At 37.5% G+C, this 21,247-nt stretch overlaps 3 protein-coding genes across 3 annotated transcripts; 2 read left to right on the top strand and 1 right to left on the bottom strand.

Annotated features, from left to right (window-relative positions):
- Positions 1-2,138: 2,138 nt before the first annotated feature.
- On the bottom strand, positions 2,139-6,074 carry LOC126714691 (prohibitin-3, mitochondrial). The gene is made up of 2 exons (XM_050414954.1): positions 5,051-6,074; positions 2,139-2,476 (listed from the first exon to the last, which is right to left on the bottom strand). Exon 1 carries the CDS (start codon positions 5,893-5,895, stop codon positions 5,059-5,061), a length of 837 nt encoding a protein of 278 aa, XP_050270911.1. The 5' UTR covers positions 5,896-6,074; the 3' UTR covers positions 2,139-2,476; positions 5,051-5,058.
- Positions 6,075-10,320: 4,246 nt separating this feature from the next.
- On the top strand, positions 10,321-13,011 carry LOC126714690 (54S ribosomal protein L37, mitochondrial). The gene is made up of 2 exons (XM_050414953.1): positions 10,321-10,488; positions 12,247-13,011. Exon 2 carries the CDS (start codon positions 12,256-12,258, stop codon positions 12,649-12,651), a length of 396 nt encoding a protein of 131 aa, XP_050270910.1. The 5' UTR covers positions 10,321-10,488; positions 12,247-12,255; the 3' UTR covers positions 12,652-13,011.
- Positions 13,012-16,929: 3,918 nt separating this feature from the next.
- On the top strand, positions 16,930-20,796 carry LOC126714689 (uncharacterized). Its single transcript, XM_050414951.1, has 2 exons — positions 16,930-18,177; positions 19,162-20,796. Exons 1-2 carry the CDS (start codon positions 17,470-17,472, stop codon positions 20,482-20,484), a joined length of 2,031 nt encoding a protein of 676 aa, XP_050270908.1. The 5' UTR covers positions 16,930-17,469; the 3' UTR covers positions 20,485-20,796.
- The last annotated feature ends 451 nt before the right edge of the window (positions 20,797-21,247 follow it).

The following is a 21,247-nucleotide window of genomic DNA, read 5'->3' as shown; positions in this document are numbered from 1 at the left end:
CCAAAAACAGCGCAACCAAGCAACTCAATAAAGCAAGCACCAAGTAAGGAATCTTCCATATGCAGCACAAGGAGCAATACAATATTGAACTCTTCAATTTGGATCTTGCAGGGATTTTAGTTCTACCCCTCACATCAACAGCAATACAGTTCAGGATTTGTTCTTCTCATCACATCCTACAATTATGAATCCTTTCATTCCTTTCCCTCCAAACATGGTAGATAGATGCTTTCCCAGGCCAATTTTCACACAACCTGTGCCTTAAAAGTTCAAACCAGTACCCTTCAACCTATTGATCCCCCAATTCAACTCATGTTCCCAATTTGGCCATCAAAAACACACAACAACAAGATTTACTTCCACAATCTATGAGTGACAGAACACTCAAAATAAAGGTGGTCTCTTAATTTAATCTTGCTTCTATAGAAAACACCAGTGGTATCACCTTTATAACCTCATACGAGTATTCTATCTCTTATAATCAATCTGTATTTGACTGTTAACCAGGTTTATGAAAGCATGTCTAGGGATAAAACCAGAAAACCGTACACTTCTCTACTAATTTACCACAAGCTGTTTGTGCCTAATAGCACCCCAAGGATCTCATGAATTGTAATTACCATGCGTAGTTCAAAGGACCATCTTCATTCCCATTAATTTGAACCTCAAAACACTTACCTTCGACAGCAACCAGCCATTCAAACCCGGCAAGAGGTCAATCCCACCTGCTAATTTTAATAACAAAAATTCTAAAACTACATAAAATGTCACAATTTGTGTCACAACTGTCCACATGACAAACTGTGAGTGGTGGAGAAAAAAGTGATAGGTCCATATGAAAGTGATAGACAACCAATCATAGTGTAACACGTAGTATAATTGTGACATTTTATGTTGTACTAAAACTTCTCTTTTAATAAAGCTAGATTACTTGGCAGTTCAATGGCCCCTTAGGGTGCCAACTCTCGTGCCAAAGATGAATAGAAGCTCCATCCCCAACCCCTAAATTGTGTTGGAGGCCTTGTTAACCTTCTTAACAAAGAACAACTTATGAGGAACTTGGAAGGATGTGGATATTCCAGAAGCAACCCCCTTTAAGTAAGTACAATCTAATCCAAGCAATCCAAATTGAACCTGATTGAGTAAAAAAGTGTTCTTCCTCTTCTCATAACATGTCCCAAGAAACTGACTCCAGCTGCTTTTTCAGCTTTACTAGCCCATAAAAAAGCATTTAGCTTTCGCTCAATCATCTTGAGAATAACTTTCTTAAGCAACACAAAAGTACCGTGCTACAAAACTTGGATGCTAAATAACACTGATAAGCGCTTAGTGGGTTGCTAAATAACACCTATTACCATATTTAAGTAAATTGTGTGATTTAAAGTATAAATAGATAATCTTTTGAGTTGGCGGCTTATTGCATAGTAGGTTGGAGAAACTTTTCTTCGAACTAGTTTGGATGAAAATTGTCCATTTTCTTTTACACCGCCCAAATGGTAAATGACCAGAACTGGTTTAAACTTTATGAGCACACTTACTGAGAGAGCACAGGGCTGGCCCCGGTGCTAGATTGTTGAGAGCACTAGAGCAGTGCTTTATATTCTGACCTATATTTCTGTTGCGGCTTACCAGACCACACAAAACCTGTCTGAAAAATAATTTTTGCATAGGCTTTCATTCACAAAAACAGAAATGCAAGCACATTGGCATCCCTCTTGCTATCCTATTAAAAACGAACCAAAAAATAAAAACAGACTATAGGAAAGAGTGAATTTAGGGGTTCCAACTACGATAGAATAAATGAGCCTGTTCATGAGCTTAAAGTTTTGTTCTTAGATACATAAAGCTCACATCGAGCTCAGGTTGAGCATGGGTAAGTGGGTATCATAACTCAACTGGAGATCAAACCACTGTATTTTTTAACAAACCCAAGCTTGAGCTTATTTGCAGGCTTGCAACCCTATCCGATGGCAGTAAATGCACATCTGTACTAGATAAACAGATACTATTCTGCACTTACTAGGTATTATATGAAGATAACCACCAGAAGCTACATAACAGCTATATACATTACCAAGTGCATACATGATTGAATTCATCACATCGTTAAGTTCCACAATCTATAAAACACAGAGAACTTAATGACAGCGTTTAGATCATCTTGTATTGTCTCAAAGGGAAATCAATCAATAAACCAGAACCATCAATGATGGCCATAAAGTAAATTGGGGAAAGGAAAATGCATTTGGCAACATATCCAATTTTATCATGTAAGTTATAAACATTGTCATACTTCTAGGACAGGGAAAAAAACCCATGCTCTTCAACAAAACATCCAAAACAGTTTCCTGACTGGATCTTAAGAAAGTTCAAATGATATGATCTTAGATACATAAAGAAACAACTTCAGAGCAATAAACCAACAATTTGTCCAAATCCATGACCTCGTCAAGCTGTTATGCCATGTCATGAGACCCTGCAAACAAAAAAGCCAAAAAATGAAAATTTATGATTGGATGTTTTATGATAATATTTGATCTGTCACACTGACAGTTTTGTGGGTTTTTTTGGCACAGCCTCCTAAAGATGAATCCAATTCACAGTGTTTCTCATGATATGTAATGAAAAACATTGAAACAATTGCCAATGTAACCCATAATTTTTACATGTGAATCAGAACGAAGCACGCAAGCTAATTAAAATTTCTATTCAAGTATTAGGAATTCATTCAAGAGTCATATATACAAAAGCAACAACAAAGGTTGAATACATTTATAGAGGATAGTCTTAATTTTCTGATGTCAAGTCAGGACTGCAACAAGAAAATGTGATTCCTCCACAGCCAAATTGAATAGTCTCAGCACATTTTATTAAGCTATAATAAACAAATATCACTAAGGGCACGTTTGGTACACTGTAATGATTATTACATGGGAATAGGAATAAGTATTACAAGGAATACATTAAGTTGGAATGTAATAAGTATTACTATTCATTAGTTTGGTGACTATTTAGAAATAGAATTTTGAATATGCATCCACAATTTAGTAAAGTATAAAAAGAAGGTGTAATTAAATCATTTTAAGTCAATTTTCTAAAATACACTTATTTTAAGGTGTCCAAAATAGAGCTAATAATTAACAACAAGGAAAATTTATTTTCTTTCCTTTTGAAGAAGTGGCAACTAATGGCTTTTTAGGAAAAAATTTTAAAAAGTTATTACATAAGATGAATGAATAGATATTCAGTACTTTTGATAAGGAATAGTTATTCCTCATTTTGAAGAATAGCTATTCATAAGGAATAATTATTCATTGTAATAAAAACATAACCAAACAACCGAATAGTTATGCCATAGGAATATCTATTACATTACAGTGTCTATTACAGTCTATCAAACGTACCCTAAGTTTTTAATTATCAAAAGAATGTACTTGGGAGCAAAAGTGGCAACCCCCAGATCAGAATTTTTACAAGTTAAATTTTGCAAAAGGCAAACACATGGTTGATAACCAGTGGGGGAATAGGTGCTGTTATTAGAGATGGAGAAGGCGTACTTCTAGCTGCCGTTTGAGACAAATTGAAGTCATCAATACAACAAAATCTCATGCAACTCCTAGCTGCCCATAAGACTCATATTTTAAGCATTGAGGCTGGCTTTTGGAAGCTGCAAGTTGAATGTGAAGATCCAAAAATTTTTGGGGCTCTTACAATAGACAGATATGATCTCTCAGAGTTTGGTTTGCTTCTTGATGATATTAAAGACGCACTGAGCAGACTCCTAGTTGTCTCTCTTATTCCTATTAATAAATCAGTCAACCATGCATCTCCTGTTTTAGCTAAGCATGCTCAAGACACTGAGGGACCTCTCCTTTGGATTGAGGATTTCCTCCTTGCGTTTAGAACATTGTATATTCTGATTCTCATTAATAAAATTCTTCCTGCCATTTTCAACTCAGAAAAGAAAAGAAAAAAAGAATGTCCTACTTTTGTGTTGTTGTTTTATCCTAACTGATTGTCCTTAATACCATTTTAAACAACGCAAAAGTTTCACACATATAAAACAGAAACAGGTCAACCCCATAGTTAAACACAGATTCACTCTTTTTTTGGATAGATAATAAGAGTTTTATTGATGAAAAGGAACAATGTGTTTACGATTGTAAACTCACTGCTCTTGAAACAAATACAATCAGGCTAAATAACTTAAAAACAGGTTAAATTTTATGCATTGTAAAAAATCAGGCTAAATAACTTAAAAACAGGTCAACCAACAGAAACTTATGCATTGTAAAAATCAGGCTAAATTTTTTCTTGATATCTTTTCAAGCAATGATTTAAAGCAAGTCTATTTCAAGACTATGATGTATTAAAAAATACTTCCAAAGAATAAATAAATTACATTATTAAAAAAAATTATAACTAAGGCTACTGCTAACCTCCAACAAAAAGAAGGAAATGAGCAATGATAAAGTGGAAGAACCATTCCATCTAGAGGGAGAAGTGACTTCAATAATAGCCACAGAATCATCATAACCAAAAAAAATCACATAATTTTGGGATCATTCATAGGGATATTACTAACTAACTGTCTTGCCTCATGTGGGGTGGTGTTCCCAAATGCATACACATATACTGGCCTAATTATGTTTAAGTATATTTATTAATCAATAGAACCCTAGACTTAATGTATAGAAGCTCAAAACTCAAAGCCCTAGGGTCTAGGCACTTCACAAAGCTCATTTCTTGATCTTGAAGGAAATGACATGCACCATTGATTTATCATACAAACACATTATTCTTATGGTGATATACTACACAAGCAATTTTTTGCTTACATGTCATGCAATTCTAAATTATCATGAGAAAATGCTAAGATTACAACTATTTTTACTACTTACAAACTGAAACGACAACGAATGTAATAATCAGCAATTATTACATACGAATTTCTTGTGTTTAAAAGTTAAATACATCAGTTTGTATGGCTTATTACATTAGCAATTATAGTAAACCAATGAAAACATGATAATGATAAGAATGAATATACCTTTACTCTCAACGGTTGGCATTGAGAGCCATCAGAATCTGCTGGCCACCGGGCAAGTAAGCGACATTCGGGGACTTAGCGAGAGTCGCGGCATTCTCCCTCATGGCCTCAATCTTCCTGAGCTCAATGAGTCCCGTTCCAGCCTTCTCAGTAGCCTCCGAAATCATCTTCGCCGACTCGCTCTCTCCTTCGGCCCTAATGATCGCCGCACGCCTCTCCTGCTCCGCCTTCGCCACCACAAACTTCGACCTCTCCGCCTCCTGCTGCGCCACCTGCTTCTGCTCAACGGCGCGAGAGAACTCAGCGCCGTAAGACAAGTGCGTGATCGCCACGTCATCGAGCACGATGTTGAAGTTCTTGGCGCGCTCGGTGAGTCCGTTCCGTACAAGCGCCGAGACCTGCGGACGCTCGGTGAGTAGCTGATCGGCGTTGAACTGAGCCACCACGGCCTTCAACACCTCGTTTCCGATCGAAGGGAGGACCTTCTCGTCGTACTCGAGACCTAGGGTTTGGACGATCTCAGGGAGGCGCGTGACCTCAGGACGCGAGAGAACGCGTAGGGTTAAGTTGACCATCTGGAGATCCTTAGTACCGGAGACCGAAGAGAAAGTGTGTGGCTTTGTGCGAATGTCGAAAATGAAAGGCTTCTGGAGCCATGGGACGAGGAAGTGAGTACCTTCACCGACGGTCTCGTTGAGAATTCCACGGACACGGTCGAAGATGACGGCGCGCTGGCCACCGTCGACGGTGTAGAGAGATGAGCTGAGAGCGGTGGCGCCGGCGCCGAGTCCCAAAGCGGCGCGTGCGATGTTGGTCAGGAAAGAAACGGCTTGGTTACTACCCATGGTTGAGTGAGTGAGTGTGGGTTTGTTAGGGTTTTTGGTAATGGGACAGTGAGACTTTTTGAGCGGCTGAAGGTGAAGAAGGGTTTAGGAAATGGGTGGGGTTTTGGAGGTTGGGTTTATGTATTCAATGCTTTTTGCTTGGGAAAAGGGAAAAGAGCGAAACGCTTCACTTCGACTACTTGAGCAAGTTATGGACTTGGGCTGTAATGAAATTTAATTATTTGGGCCAGTTCGTATTTTCTCTGTTAATTTTTTTTTTTTTTTTGGGAATACTTTTTTTTGTTATTCTTTAATAATCAATAAATTAGAAGGTGTTTGGATTGGCCTGTTTTGAGTTATATAACTCAAAACTCAAAATCTGTGAGACCCACCAGTTGAAATATTGTTTGGTTTAGTTTCCAGTATTTGTTTCCAGTTCTCATATATCAAATTTTTGAGTTTTGAGAATGAGAAATTAGAACTCCTCCGAAGCTGTTTTCAGTTTTTGAAATATGAGTTTTGTGGCATTTTTTGTAAATAATTGCAAACGTGTGGGACCCTCTTTAATGTATGGTCACATCATCCTCAGAGCCATTGGAAGCTTTTGCTATGCCAAATGCTCTAGCTTCAGTTCGGCCTCTGTTTTCCTCTCTTCTCTTTACTCCGCTGACTCTCCATTTACTCCATTTACAATTTTACTCCATTTACTGCTTCTCCATTAACACCTCTCACTCACCTCTACCAACATACCATTATTTCAAACTTTTGCCTTTCTTTTATTACTTAGACCTCTCACTTGTTCCATTTTTTCACAAGCCACTCTTAACCCAGCACAAAGCGAGAGGAAGAAGAAGGAGTCTCAGCCAGAAACAAGCACACCCCGACATATCCGATACCAGCACCGACTCTAGTTTGAGAATCCAACCTCTGCCTAGGTGACTGCATTTTCTCTCTCTCCCTCTGTAAACCCACCTTGTTCTGTTTTGTGTTCCTCTAAATTTCAATGTTTGTATTTCAAAGTTTTTGTTCAGGTGCTTTGTTTTGATTTTGTTTGTGTTTGGTTGTTTTTTTCAATTTCTCTAAACATTGATGGGTTTTGTAAAATAATGAAATTTGTGTCTATTACATTGTTAAAATGGATAACCCACTGGTTGATTTTCGGGTTCTTTGGGGCCAGAGTAAGAAGGGGAAATCAGACACAATAGAGGCCTAGAGTTAAAAGGGAAAGGACAAACCCATGGGGTTTAGGCACAACAGTGGGTACGACTAGGCTAGAAGACACGGAGAAAGGGGTTTGATGGTGTTGAGGGCCATTTGTGGAAGCCCAGGTAGACAGAAAAGCCCAATAATGAGGGCTACAAAGAATTGACAAGATAAATAGCAAAAAACACATTAGGCCCAAGCGGCATGAATAATGGATCATAGGCCCAACAAACAAATAAATGGGTCTTGAAGAGGCAAGCGGGCTCAAAGAAGCCAGGAAAGAAAGAAATAGCATCCCATGAGCAGAGTATGAGGTAGAAAAGTGAGAAAGGGCCGTCGCAGGCCCAAAACAATGCAAACTAAAAGAGTAAGGGGTTTATGGCAGGCCCATGAACCCCAAAGATAAGGATAAGGTTATTGGGCCAGGAAAGTCCAATGAAGTTAGTAAAAAGCCCATGGGAGTGTGGAATTAGCAAACGGGCCGAGGAAGCCCAAAGAAAGCAATCGGGCCATGGATGCCCAAAGAAAGGCCTAAAGGGACATAGGAGTCCATGAATAAAAGCAAAACAGTGCCCATGACAGGCCACTGAGAAAAGGGATAAACGGCTGGCCCAAAAAGAGGTCCAGCAGGATTAAGTTATTGCGGCAGGAATAATAGTTCAACGTAGCAGGTAATAAAGAAAAACAAAAGTGGGCCAAAGAAATGTAAGGCCCATCATCATACGAAGCCCAACTCCTGAATGGAGTAAGAAACCAAAGAAAAGCCCACATGAAGGGTCATGAAACGCAGACGGAGAGTCTCCAGGTCACAGCAGACGCATGAGCAGCAGGCAGACTCTTAGAAAAATCTGAAAGGGAAGCACGCGCAAGGCCCAAGCACCACCAGCCTGTACCCAGCCAATATAGGACATGGTGGGGCCATGGGCCAGAGGTAAGAGGTAAAGGGGGTATAGTTTGATGGTGGGGAAAGGGGAAAAGGTCTATTTTGTGGTTCCTGCTCAAGCCTTTTTGGAAGGTACGTCCTACTGGGATGATAGACCACCCAAAAGAGGCAAGTTTGAGGGAGAACCGTTGGGTGCATACCTTGAGAGTAGATAGAGAAAGCATTAATACCGTGGCAGGAAGAAATATTACGGTATACAGAAGAACAAAACAAACCTGCCTCTGTCTAGCAAGGGTGGATGTCTCACAGTCCTGATGGTCGGCAAGTACGCCCAGACCAGACAAAGGCGGTTAAGGGGCAAAACGGTAAAACACTAGCCATGGCAGACGCTATAAAAAGGCTCTTGCCGTGCCCTGAAGGAAGGATGGAAAAACAGAGCATTTTAGAGAGTGAAAAGAAAAAACAGAGCAAGAAGAAAAGAAAACAGAGAAGAAAAGAAAGGAAACTAAGGAAAAAGGAGAGTTAGTTCAATGGGCATGCACCAATAGATCGGTTTCCCTCTCTCCCCCTTTAAATCTTACTTTCTTCCAAAACGTAAATAAGGTCTCTTTCTTTTTGGGCAATAACCATTCAGGTCCGACTTCCTCAAAGCCATTAATCCCCACCGCAGGATCTTTTTCCTGGGGGATTATTTGCATTGAGAAGAGGCGTTCTCTCCTCTTTGGTTTTGCTGCGGCAGACTAAGCTTAAAACTTGATTTATGCCCATTTGATTAGCTAGTATTATTTTCTTCACTTTTCCCTGTGATTGATATCATTATGATTGTAATCACGTTTTATTAGTAGGGAATACATAGTCATTTATTTAAATAGTCAGAATACTCTGTTTTGATTGTTATTATATCTGTCTGCCGTAACTCGTCTATAGCAGTTCTGCTTGCCGTAAGTTCACTCCTGGCAGGTAAGGCATAAGTTTGTGCACAAACCGGCCCAAGTTGAGTTACAATTAGACCGGCCCCAACTCCCTTACTCAGAAAATTCGGGCCCATCACCGCAGGAGGCAGTCCAGCTCATTACCGCAGGAGGTAGCCCAATACACCATACACAAAAAAGGCCCCTACAGATAGAGATGGGTTTCAACCAAAATTTGGGGATTTAGGGGTTCTTTCGGGACAGAAATAAAACAGAGAAAGAAAAGGAACTCACCAGTTGGCTGTTTGCAGGCGATGGGTCTTCAGGATATGGAGGTAGAAGAATAGAGAAGGAAAAAGAAAAGAAAAAAGCTCAGACCTTTCTCTTAGGTTCTGCGTGTGTGTGTCTGTGGAGATAGGAAGACAAAACAATATTGGGTGAAAGGAGAGAGAAGAGGACACGCGCGAGAGAAAACCAACCTTCTGACTTGTGCAGGCTGTGGGCTCCACCAAAAAGTGAAAAAATTGAGGATTGAGATGTGGGGTACGGTTTTGAGATATTGGAGACAAACAATTTTTTTCAGTTTTGGGTTTTGAGTGAGATAGAGTTTTGAGAAATGAGTTATGTGTTTTGAGTTATAAGTTTTGAGTTTTGAGATACTTCCAATCCAAACACCCCCTTAGTTCCTAAAAACGTAAAAATGTTGTGTGGGTATTTTATTATTTTTTATTAAAAGAAATAAGATTTTATTGGTAGAGTTTTAGTGCACAAAAACATTGAACCCAATTCAATTCCTTATTATTTGTGAGAAAAAAAAAATCGCCATATAATGAATTATTTCCAAAAATGATGGTGATTCTTTCACTATGTGCTCATCGCGTGGCTGCGTAAAAATGATGGTGATTCTTGATTTTAAATGATATGACACATCATGCATCTTTAAATTGATAAAATAGTGAATATATACTTTGCTTTTTTTTTTCCCAAAAAAAAAATTACTATTTTAAAAACAAATAAAGACATGCATCTTTAGATTGATAAAAAGGATAATATAACCTCTGCTAAAAAAATCTTGATTTTTAAACGACACGACACAACATGCATCTTTAAATTGATAAAAAAAAAATGAGAATATACACTTTGCTATTCTTGTTTCTCAAGAAAAAAAAATTTGTTATTTTAAAAACAAATAAAGACGTGTTTATTTTCAGTCAACTCTACTCTACTCCTGGCCATAAATGGATAAAAAGGTGAATATTCAATTTACAATTTTTATTTCTAAAAAAAAAAAAAACTTTGCAATTTTAAAAACAAATAAAGAAATAAAGCCCACTAGTGGATTTCGGCCCAATTGTAAGAATGATGAAGATGGCCCAACATTAAGACAAAGAACTTAGTTTTAGAGTTGGGCTTTTAGCAATGGTTTAAAGCTATTATGGCCCAAAAAATAGTAAGAGCAGAACTTTCTTGTCCCTCTGTCCCCATTTCTCCTTCAACAAATTGCAGTGCCTGCCATTTTTGGTTTTGGGTCTCAGAGAAACCCTATCGCAGAAGAAGCTTCTTATCAAAAAGCAGGGGCCACCATATTGAATTCGAATCTTCGAAATCTCGAACCAGGTATTTTTGGATATTGAAATTTTCTGAATTCCCTCACCGTTTGAGAAGTGGTAGAGTAGATCTAAAATTACAAGCTTCTCAAATTTGTTTGTTTTTCCTCTGATTTCTCCAGCTAACCAAACAGTGCGCTAAAGCTGCAGTAGTGTTAGAGTGTCATTTTCTTAGTTTAGGGTTCTTCAGGAGTTCACAATCACAAGTACTAATGGTATTCATTGGATACTAGAAGTTGTACTTAGGTTGCGTTTGTATAAACTATTGCAAAACAGTGTTTTGAGTTTAAAATGAGCGTTTACGAAGAGTTTTGGGTTTTAAAAATGCTCTTTTAGGCTACCAAAAACGACTAACCAAACGGACCCTTACAGTCATACTAAACTCATGCTTAATTCCTAGTTATCTAACGTTTTAATCTAAATTTTGTTTTTGTTTGCTTTGCGATTGACATTTGCTATGAATGGCATTTGCTATTAATGATCAGTGAGGTAAAAGAAGAGCTTAAATAACATAAAAAAGGACATATTTGTTAATTAAGGATGTTTCAAGGTGACAAAGAGTATATGATTTTGGATACAATAGGATTGAATGGCAAAGAAAAAATACTAGTGGTGGACCTGATTAATCTATTGAGAATCCATAGCCAACCCAAAATGTTTTGGGACTAAAGCTTTGTTTTTATCGTTATCTGGTAGTTGTTGGAGATAGATAAGAATTTTTTAGGTTTTTTATAATCCTGTTTTTTTTTTGGGTAAGTTGTTGAATGAGGAAACTGAATTGGTGCTATTCTAATTCCTTATTTTCTTGAGTCGGTTATGTTACACTCAAGCTGTTTGATGATTTTAATACAAGGAACTACCAGGAGGTTTTAGTTTGGCTCGTGATCCTTTAGCAATATAGAGGGTAAAGTTGAGTTTGAATGTGTTTGGGAATTTTGAATTGAGGTTTAATGCTGAACAAGTTGAGTACTTTAGAAAGTTAGGAGTTGCAAAAGATTAGTAGAAGAGAAGCTTTGTGATGTACAGTTCCATTTTATGATTGTGATTATTGATTTGAGGGATTATTCTAGATACGTGAGAATTAAGAATTACTGACAATCTGTTCATGTTCTTGTTCTTGTTTTAACAAAGCATTTGATGTTACTTGCCAAAAATTAATTCTAACTCTGGATGTTGGGACTCAAATGATTTTGCTTCATTTGGTAGTCTACAAGCTTAGTTTTGTTGAATGGGCACTGGCATTTTAATTTTTAGATATAACCCTGTAAGAGAAAGTTTTTTTTTTTTTTGGGGCGGGGTGGGGGGTATAAATAATGGAATTTTATTGAGGAAAAGGAACTACCTTTTGTACAAAGGAAATACACAAAGTAGTCCTAGAGAGATGCAATAAATGGAAGTTAAAGTCTAAAAGAAAGAGAAATAGTTAATACTACATTAGAACGTATCTTACTTATCAAAAAAACAATAGCATGTATCTCATTATGGCCCAAACATGGGACCATTCAGAAAATTATTGGTCAAATATTGTCTATCTGTCAAATGGTTGAATGAATTGCTCTAAAATGTAAGCATTCCTGGTCTGTGCTTAGCTTCCCTTGAAAATTAACTTTAGAAGGATATAATCTGTTGACCAACATACATTCATGCAGGAGATGGAGGAACTTGGAAACTAGTAAATCCATTTTAAATTGATAGTGTTAGGGTATAAATCCCAGGTTTCCTGTTAAGAAACAATTCCTTCCTATATTCATTTACATTGATGACACAGGTTAAAGTTATGGCAATGAACCATGTCAGATTGATTAGAAGCATTGCCATTACCAGGGAGGCAATGGGGTTGGTAAGCCGACGAACATATTCTAGTGGTAAAGCAAAGAAGGGATCTAAAGGGAGTGCAGCCAGTGATGCACCAAAAGAATCAATTCTTAGCAAAGAAGTCAAGTCTACTACAGTGGTTGGTGCTAATATCCTCAAGGATGGGGCAGATCCCAAGATCCTACCTGATTCTGAATACCCCGATTGGCTATGGCATTTGATCGATAAAAAAACAGCATTGAGTGAATTAAGGAGGAAGAAAACTGAAACCCTCCCTTATGAAGATCTCAAACGCTTTGTTAAGCTGGACAACCGAGCAAGGATCAAGGAAAACAACTCCCTTAAGGCCAAGAACTAAATTAAAATCTGTTAGAGGCATCATTTATTTGTCAAGTCTGGTTCATTTTCATCTTCTGGGATTCTTTTGGGTGATTGATTTGCATGTGTGGAAATGATCAAATGGGATTGGAACAGAGAAGAAATGATTTAGAATTTCTCTGTAGCTTTGAACACTTTTTCTTCACTTTTTAGATTTATCATGTTTAATGATGCAGAAAAGATTTGATATGTTGTCACTAGCATTGTGGCATAGCCCTACCATGGCATTATCTTTTGCTTAACATTATAATTGGACTAGGTTGTACAGTCACTTTGTACTTTTTTTTTTTTTGACCCTGAGTTCCTATTAATTTCCCTCATTGTAGGGATTTGTTGTTCATTACTGCTTTGACTGTTTGACGAAATGATGTTATTATGGTAACAATCTTCCAGATGTGCAATATAGGGGGGAATGGCTCAAATCGTTAATAGGACCTCCAACATGATATTTTAGTTTTACAACATTATGCATTATAGACTTGTGGCTGGGGGTTGTGGAGCTGGACCCCATTTAGACAGGTGATTCTTTACTTTGAGAGGTGTCACTATGTGAAACCTAGTTGTGGGAATTAACTATTAAGATGGATTTTCTATAGGGTCCATTAGATGTTGGTTCATGGTTCCTCTCTGGTTGCAATGCAAAGGATGTATTATCCTACTTTTCAATTTACATTGCATCTTGTGGGTATTTTTCCCCAAAGTTAAGATGCATTTTCTATAGGGTCCATTAGATGTTGGATCCCCAACTGCTTGAGGCAAGGATGTTCCAATATAAGGTGCCGACATTGAGTGCGCTCAAGGCGTTATTGGATTTTATACATGGAAGATATTGGGTTCAATACAGACTATTATATGTACAATTTATTGCATCACTCTGTTGGGAGTTGGGACCTGAGAGTTTTGGTATTGCAATTAAACTTCATAGGTGGAAGCCACATCCTCTTGTCCCCTCTTAGCAATGGTGGGGGATTGGAGTTTATCCTAAGAGATCTCTTTCTTTTTTCACTTTTCCTCGTATCATTGAGTTGGAGCCTTGGTGGTCCAGCCCTTCCTATCAAGTAAACTTGATGAACCTATCTGTCCATATTGCATGAACTAAGGACATATGGACACATTGACATTACATTTGTCGATTGTTATCATCTTATAATCGATATGAATTGGTTTTGGTGGTCCAGATTTCTTGCCTTCTTGGTACTCCTATGAACTATTGTAGTGCAGCATGGCTTACACGTTACAACCTGACCCTCTAGCCCACCATGATGGTGTTGTGTTGGGACTGAACTATGTGCTACAATAGAGATTGTCATGCCTTTCTTCGAGCCATGTGAACATTAGGCTTTATGACTCCCATTAAAGTGGGAAAGAGACTAGTGGAAGCAGAAGAAAAGAAAAGCAAGAAAATGATAGAAGCAGGGAACCAACACATGCATTATTATTGTTAAAGCAGGTATCCCACCCTCTATTATGGCTTTTGATGCAGGTACTGCAAAAAGTAAAGCTGCCTCTCACGTGTCATCCTTTTCTTTTCTTTTTTGGTCAAAAAAATTTATTTTAGAGTTTGTACCTTCTAGTTACAGGGCTTTTAAAGAGCCAAAATAGCACCGCTCATCAATCTGCAAGGTACAAGCCCCCAATATAAAAGCTCGAACAGAGTAGCAAATCCAGCTAGCTTCCTCATTGAGTATGTCATACTTGATTTGCAGAGGTTTGGAAGCATTAGTGGACGACATATGCCAAACATGGGGTTAATATGCTACCTAACATCTTTAGTTCCGAAAGGGGTATATGAGCTAACTAATTGGACAAATTCTTATAGTTGGGTCCCATAACATGCTAATTAGTTGAGCTATAAAACTCGCTACAAAACTCATTACACTTTAAGAGTTAAACGTAAATAACATTTAAAATTAATTAGAGAGCCCAAAAAAATAAAAAATAAATAAGAGAGGGCAAGCATGTTGTTTTTCTCTACTTGATATATTTTTTGGGGGGATGAATTATACACGTATGTAGATCTTAAAACTCATGATGTTGCCCTTCATCTACTTCTTAAGGGAGAAGAATTGTTCTTGGAGACAAAGTTTGGCAAATTTTTTGCGAAGATTTGGTGCTACAATCAAAGCCATGGATAGGGTGTCCTTGAAAAGCTTATCTGACCACATGGCTTCCTTTTTTCCAGATTTGAAGCACCACGATGCAAATTGCATCGTTCATGCGTATCAGCTTTAATGCATCTCTCATGTATTGTTTTTCAATTTTATATTTTCTACTCACATGCACATTTTAATTAACAATTTTGCTATGGACACAACTTATTTCATAATTTGTTGAGATGGAAACTTGTGAATGGTAGACAAATCACTTTCACAAGAATCACCATCGACACTACTTTTATTTTGACATCGTTCTCAATTAACCATTTCAACAAGTTGTAAAAAAAGTTGATGAATAAGTTTTGTCGATGGACTTATTCTTTAACCAATTATGCTGTTTTTGGGGGTGGGGCAAGGATTTTACTCTGGATTGGACGTGATATGGATTGAATCTTAATACGCAATGCTGCAGGAATGGTTGTGTTTCCTTATAAGAAGGAATAATTGGAAAGACTAAAGTGTTCTTTGGTGGGTGCTTGAGAGAACTCATTTCATCTTGAAGTGGCCCTGGTTTGTCTTGGTAAATATTTAGTACCTATGAAAAGAACTAACTACCAAATGAAAATCTCAATATATCAACTTCTGAAAATAGGGGGAGAAAAGTTGATTGAACCAACAAAACTATCATTTAATGTGACAGTCTAAAGGTGCTTTGCACCACCCACTACTTGTGCTACATTATTACCATATCAATGAAAAGAGTTGCACTTTCTGTGGCCTAATCTTGCAGCATCCCAGCCACATTAACACACAAAAATTGGGTAGTTTGTGCTGAAAATATATTTGTTTGAAGTGATAAATGGTTTGAAAAAAAATTCTGGATAGCAGCTAGAAGGATTGCACAACCTTGGACTCTAGTTCTTGCTCCAGCATGAAAGTTCCATTTCAGGGAAGGACGACTAAGGCTCTAAGCTGTTGTGAGGTTCAGCGCTTTACTGTTTATAAATGTGAAGCAATACTTGGGTTAAGTCACTGCTCATATCTTAAGTTATAATTTTTTTAGGTCCAAAAGCTGTTAGTTAAAAAAGAAATCTGAGAATTATAATAATGATGTTTCAGATCAAATTCAGATTGAAAGAGAAACACTTTTTTGGTTGAGTACTTGAATGGGCCAAGCTCCAGCATGTGGACCTAGGAGTTCAACCATCACTTTAACCACGCGTGGCAAATTATCCAAAGGCTAAAAATTAATTAAGAAAGTTGTAAGGGTCATTAAGCATTTGATAATATGATAAGCTGGGTTAAAATTTCTCTAAACCTTAGAGGCATTGTGCTAAGCTTTCCTATAATTACTCCAAAATCCTTTTTTCTTTTTCTTTCTGAAAGTTGTACTACAACATCTTCATGTTTCTGCACAGTGAAAGTTTCAATCAACTGGCTCAGCTTGCGACCTCTATCATCACTACAACCAACCAATATAAGTGAAAACTATCCTCTCTCCCTCTTGTGTATATATATATTCTTTATTAAATTATCTTTTTGGATGACCATCATTGTCTGTGTCTCTCTAAACTGCACTTTCACTGTTCAAAAGGAATCTCACCTTAGGATATTATATATAACTTTCACTATTCAATTCAGTCCTCCAACTATCACTAATCTTGCAGCTTCTCAGTTTTGACACCAATACAAGGTCTGAATTGAATAAAGTTATAAGTTAGTAGACTGAATTCAACTTTAGACAAAGTTGAAGGGTGAAATTGGTAATTTAGTATTTTTTTTTTAATAAGTTTAGGATCACAATATGTTTCCACTTTGACATGACCAATTGTAATTGGTGTATAATAAAAGTTGTGTCATTGATGGACTAGGTGAAAGTGATATTATTTTATTTCGATCATAATAAGTTATACCAACAATTATGAAAAAGGTTGTGACCCTAGCATTACCCTCTCATTTTCTCTTAAAAAAAAGAAAAAGTTTTAGTATTTGCACTCCATTATGGAAATAATTAGTGTTTGACCTTGTAACTATATTGTCATTCTCCACCTTTAAGGGCCTATTTCTTTTTCTCTGGTTGCTTTGTGTGAGCAATGATGGCTGTTTCCTTTCACATATCATCTAGTTGATATTATTAATTCCAACTAACTAACCTGGCATCAAAACACACAAGGCATTATTTATTTTCACAAACTGTGCCCTCTATTATCCTTCATTTCCTTTGCCAGAGTTGTAATTGGTTTTACTAAAGGTAGTTCAACAGCTTACACTACATTAATACCACAAGTGGTCCTCTTCTGTTGTCTCCTTGTGTAAGCTTTAGTAAAGTTCTTTAATTCTCCGTGTGTCTTTCTCGGTTTTCCTAGGCTTGACTCTTTACTTATCTTGTTGTTAGTTGTCATATTTTGCTTCTTCTCGTTTTGTTTGTTCTAACTTTATTCTGGTCCCTTCCCGCTCTTTTGCATAGAAGTGGTCTTTCTCAAATTTCTTTCTGATTACTTTGATCTTTTCCTTTTGTCTAGTTCTACTCTGCTCATTCACCCTGTATTTGCAATTTCTAAAAGTTCAATATGCTTGGTGAATATTGCCTGTCTTGTTGAATTGATTTGAGTTTTTTTTCTCAAAAGAATTTGATTTTGCTCACATATAAGCTTTGATCTTTATCATCATATTCCACTAGTCTCTAGTTTCTCATCTTACCAATGCCTCCAGCATATTTTCCTCTTCGGTGGGAGAGCACTGGAGACCAATGGTGGTATGCTTCTCCAATTGATTGGGCAGCTGCTAATGGCCACTATGACTTGGTCCGGGAGCTGCTTCGCATTGATGGCAATCACCTTATCAAGCTTACCTCTTTACGCCGAATTCGAAGACTTGAAACTGTCTGGGATGATGAAGTACAGTTTGACGATGTGGCCAAGTGTCGTTCTAAGGTTGCAAGAAGGCTTCTTGTTGAGTGTGAATCCAAGAGAGGGAAAAATTCTCTCATTGGAGCTGGGTATGGAGGATGGCTTATGTACACTGCTGCCTCAGCTGGAGACTTGGGTTTTGTTCAAGAACTTCTTGAAAGGAACCCTTTACTTGTTTTTGGAGAAGGAGAATATGGTGTAACTGATATACTCTATGCAGCAGCCAGGAGTAAGAATTCTGAGGTTTTCAGGCTTCTTTTTGATTTTGCAGTCTCCCCAAGGTTTTTGACAGGTAAAGGTGGAGAAATGGTGGAGCACATTGGGGAAATCCCTTCAGTTTACAAGTGGGAGATGATGAACAGGGCTGTTCATGCTGCTGCTAGAGGAGGAAATTTGAATGTTTTAAAGGAGCTTCTTGCTGATTGCTCTGATATTTTGGCTTATAGAGATGTTCAGGGCTCAACTATCCTACATGCTGCAGCTGGGAGAGGGCAAGTTGAGGTGAGACTCTAACTACTATAAGCTCATGGAAAACTGACCCTTTGGTTTTGTTGCTCATACTTTACCATTACATAGAACTAAAATTTTAATTTTTTTCGTCTCCACCCCCCCCAAAAGAAAAAAAAAAAAAATCATTGGAAATAACTGAGTCACAATTGCGAAATCCTTTAATTAATTTACTTTAGCAGTGATTCATTCACTTTAAATTAATGATTGTTCATTTACAATACCAATTTAAAGATTTTTTTTTTTATTGAACCAATTTAAAGATGTGTAATCATGGAAGTGAAGCTTGAGCAACAGGGTATTAAATGCTTGAAAATAATCATATAAACTCTAAGCCCCCTTTCTCAGGCTTCTGCTCATCCAAATTTTGTTAAACCAGTAGGTCACCAATCATACTAGATGAGGTCAAGTCCTCATCTCATTGAAAGCCATACTCGTCAGTTTTGGCCTAAAAGTGGTTTAAGATGCATGCCCCTTTTGTTGGATAAGAAAGGCTGCCCGAATCAGTTAACTTGTACAAAAATAGACAATGACACAATACCATCTATAAAATGTTCACCGTGATCTGCATGGACCTTTTTATCTTAAAGTTAATTTGCTCCATAAAGTTATATCTTAGGTTGAAAACGAATCAGAAAAGAGTAAACTTGCAAATACTGATATCTCTTTTTTCAGAGGCTCTTATGAACTAATGGTTCTAAAGACCTGCTGCCTGACTCTTAATTAGTTTTCTATTAATATTTTATTGCTGTATGAAATAACCCTTGTAAACTTATTGATATCCAAAAACCTCTGATTTAAATTTACAATATTTCTCAAATATTGTTATTAAGGCCCATATGGGGTTTTCACTTACATGGTGCAACTGTAGGATTTTTATTTTTATTTTAAATCCAAGTACTTGATAAATAAAAATTTTGACACCTTATTTAGCAAAAATAGAAGAAAAAAAAAATTGACATCTTGTTGTTAATGCAGGTAGTTAAGTATCTAATAGCATCCTATGATATCATCAACTCCACTGATCATCAGGGCAATACAGCATTTCATGTAGCAGCAAATAGGGGCCAATTAGCCGCAGTTGAAGTTCTAATTTCTGCGTCTCCTTCATCCATCTCTCTGAAAAACAATTCTGGAGAAACATTTCTCCATAAGGCTGTCTCTGGTTTCCAGACAGCTGCGTTTCGAAGACTGGACCGGCAAATTGAGCTTATGAAGAAGTTGGTATACGGGAAGGTTTTCAATATGGAAGATGTCATCAATGCCAAAAATAATGATGGAAGGACTGCTTTTCACATGGCCATCATTGGGAATGTTCACTCTGACCTCGTGCAGCTTCTGATGACTTCTCCTTCAATCAATGTGAATGTCCATGATGTAGATGGCCTGACACCACTTGATTACCTTAGACAACAGCCACGTTCTGCATCATCCGATATGCTGATTAGGCAGTTAATTTCAGCTGGGGGAATATTTGGCTCTCAGGATTATACTGCAAGAAGAGCCATTGCTTCTCGCATAAAGATGCAAGGTAATGGTGGCAGTCCGGGAACTTCGTTTAGAATCTCTGACACAGAAATATTCTTGTATACGGGCCTTGAGAATTCATCAGATGCAACTGCTGATCAAGGTAGTGCAGTAATGAGTTCATCTACAAGTGAACTTGGTCCATATGACTCAACCAATGAGAACAATAAGGGACTAACTAGCAAGAAACCAGGCTCCATGAATAGTGCAGCACAACGATTAAAAGCTGTCCTTCCATGGCCCCGGATGAAAGAAAAGAAAACTGAGAGATCCAAAAAATCAATTGATGAGGGTTCTGTTGAATCATATAAGAAATGCAACAGTTCAGATGAAGCTCCAACTCCTCTTCGAGAGAGATTTTCAAAGCCTTCATCACTTCCGAACAACAAACGGACACTTTCTGTCAGGAGCAACCAATCAAGTCCATCTGCGAAGAAAAGATTTGCTTCAGGGCTAGTACATGGTGTTATGCAGGCCGTGCCTCATATTTCTGTGCCACACCGTTCTCGTTCAAGTTCATTTTCAAAATCATCACTTTCTTCACCTAATTCAGTAGATAAACAAAAAGGTATTTTTATTGAAGATGATGTGGCAGGACCATCTTCCTCCAATCAACTATTTGATGATGAAACACCAAATTTGACCAAACAAGGCTCCAGTCATAGAAGGTCGAGGAGCCAATATTTCTGTTTTGGTGCATCAGGTCTATCTGTGAAAACCCCAATAAGCAGGCAGCGACATGGTCAGAGTTGTCCTGTAGTTTCAGTAGCTTGATTCACTTGATGTGAACACTTGGGTATTGAAATGATACAGGCCCCTCAAATGCAGAAAGGAAGTAACAACTACTTGAAACCATGCCAACAAAAAAGAAATGCACTGACTTAGAAGAAGGATCAGACCAGTCCTCTAGCTGGTTCCTGAAGTTTAGAAATTATTAGCATGTTTCCTTTGTTTATGTCATTGTAGCATGTTTGCTTGTTCAATATGTAGAAGTTATGTACTTGTTCTTCAATACTGGCTCCAGAATTATGCTTCATGCTGTATTGGAGCTGATTAGCAGAATAAAAAATGTAATATTCTGTATTAGCATGTATTTATCTGTTATCCTTATCTTTTAGTCGAGTAAAAGGGAAATGGAAGAGGGAGGCAGGGAATTAGAAAGGCACAATGTGATATGCTTTTACAGTATGTAAAGGCTTGTGATTCTATGGATAGATAAACGTTCAATGTGCATCAGCTTAAAATAAAATCTAGGGAACCAAGTTTGTCAATGCCTTTAGACAATGTTTAATCTAGCAGCTGAAGGCAAAAAGTTGGGGGGAAGGGAGTGGAGTCAGAGCTGTGTGATTACAGACAGATTTATGAGAATTAAAGAGCTTCTAAAGGAGCAAATACGGCCAAAAATAATTCTTACAAAGGAGGCTCACATTCTTACTATTGATTTTTTGTTTGTGAAGTTCAACCTATCTTCTATCAAACAAGTAATCTTTGATGGTTCTAGGATAGTTCATGCACTTGTATGCTTGTCTCATACTTT

Source organism: Quercus robur, chromosome 2 (genome assembly GCF_932294415.1).
Source record: "Quercus robur chromosome 2, dhQueRobu3.1, whole genome shotgun sequence".
In the NCBI taxonomy this organism is placed as follows: domain Eukaryota; kingdom Viridiplantae; phylum Streptophyta; class Magnoliopsida; order Fagales; family Fagaceae; genus Quercus; species Quercus robur.
The sequence above is the reverse complement of the archived record's forward strand: the minus strand, read 5'-3'. Positions and strand labels throughout refer to the sequence as shown.

Coding starts and splice junctions, on each gene's coding strand:
- LOC126714690 (XM_050414953.1), top strand. CDS start 12,256: ATGGCAATGAACCATGTCAGATTGATTAGAAGCATTGCCATTACCAGG.
- LOC126714691 (XM_050414954.1), bottom strand. CDS start 5,895: ATGGGTAGTAACCAAGCCGTTTCTTTCCTGACCAACATCGCACGCGCC.
- LOC126714689 (XM_050414951.1), top strand. CDS start 17,470: ATGCCTCCAGCATATTTTCCTCTTCGGTGGGAGAGCACTGGAGACCAA. Junction 18,178..19,161: donor CTGGGAGAGGGCAAGTTGAG/GTGAGACTCTAA, acceptor TTGTTAATGCAG/GTAGTTAAGTATCTAATAGC.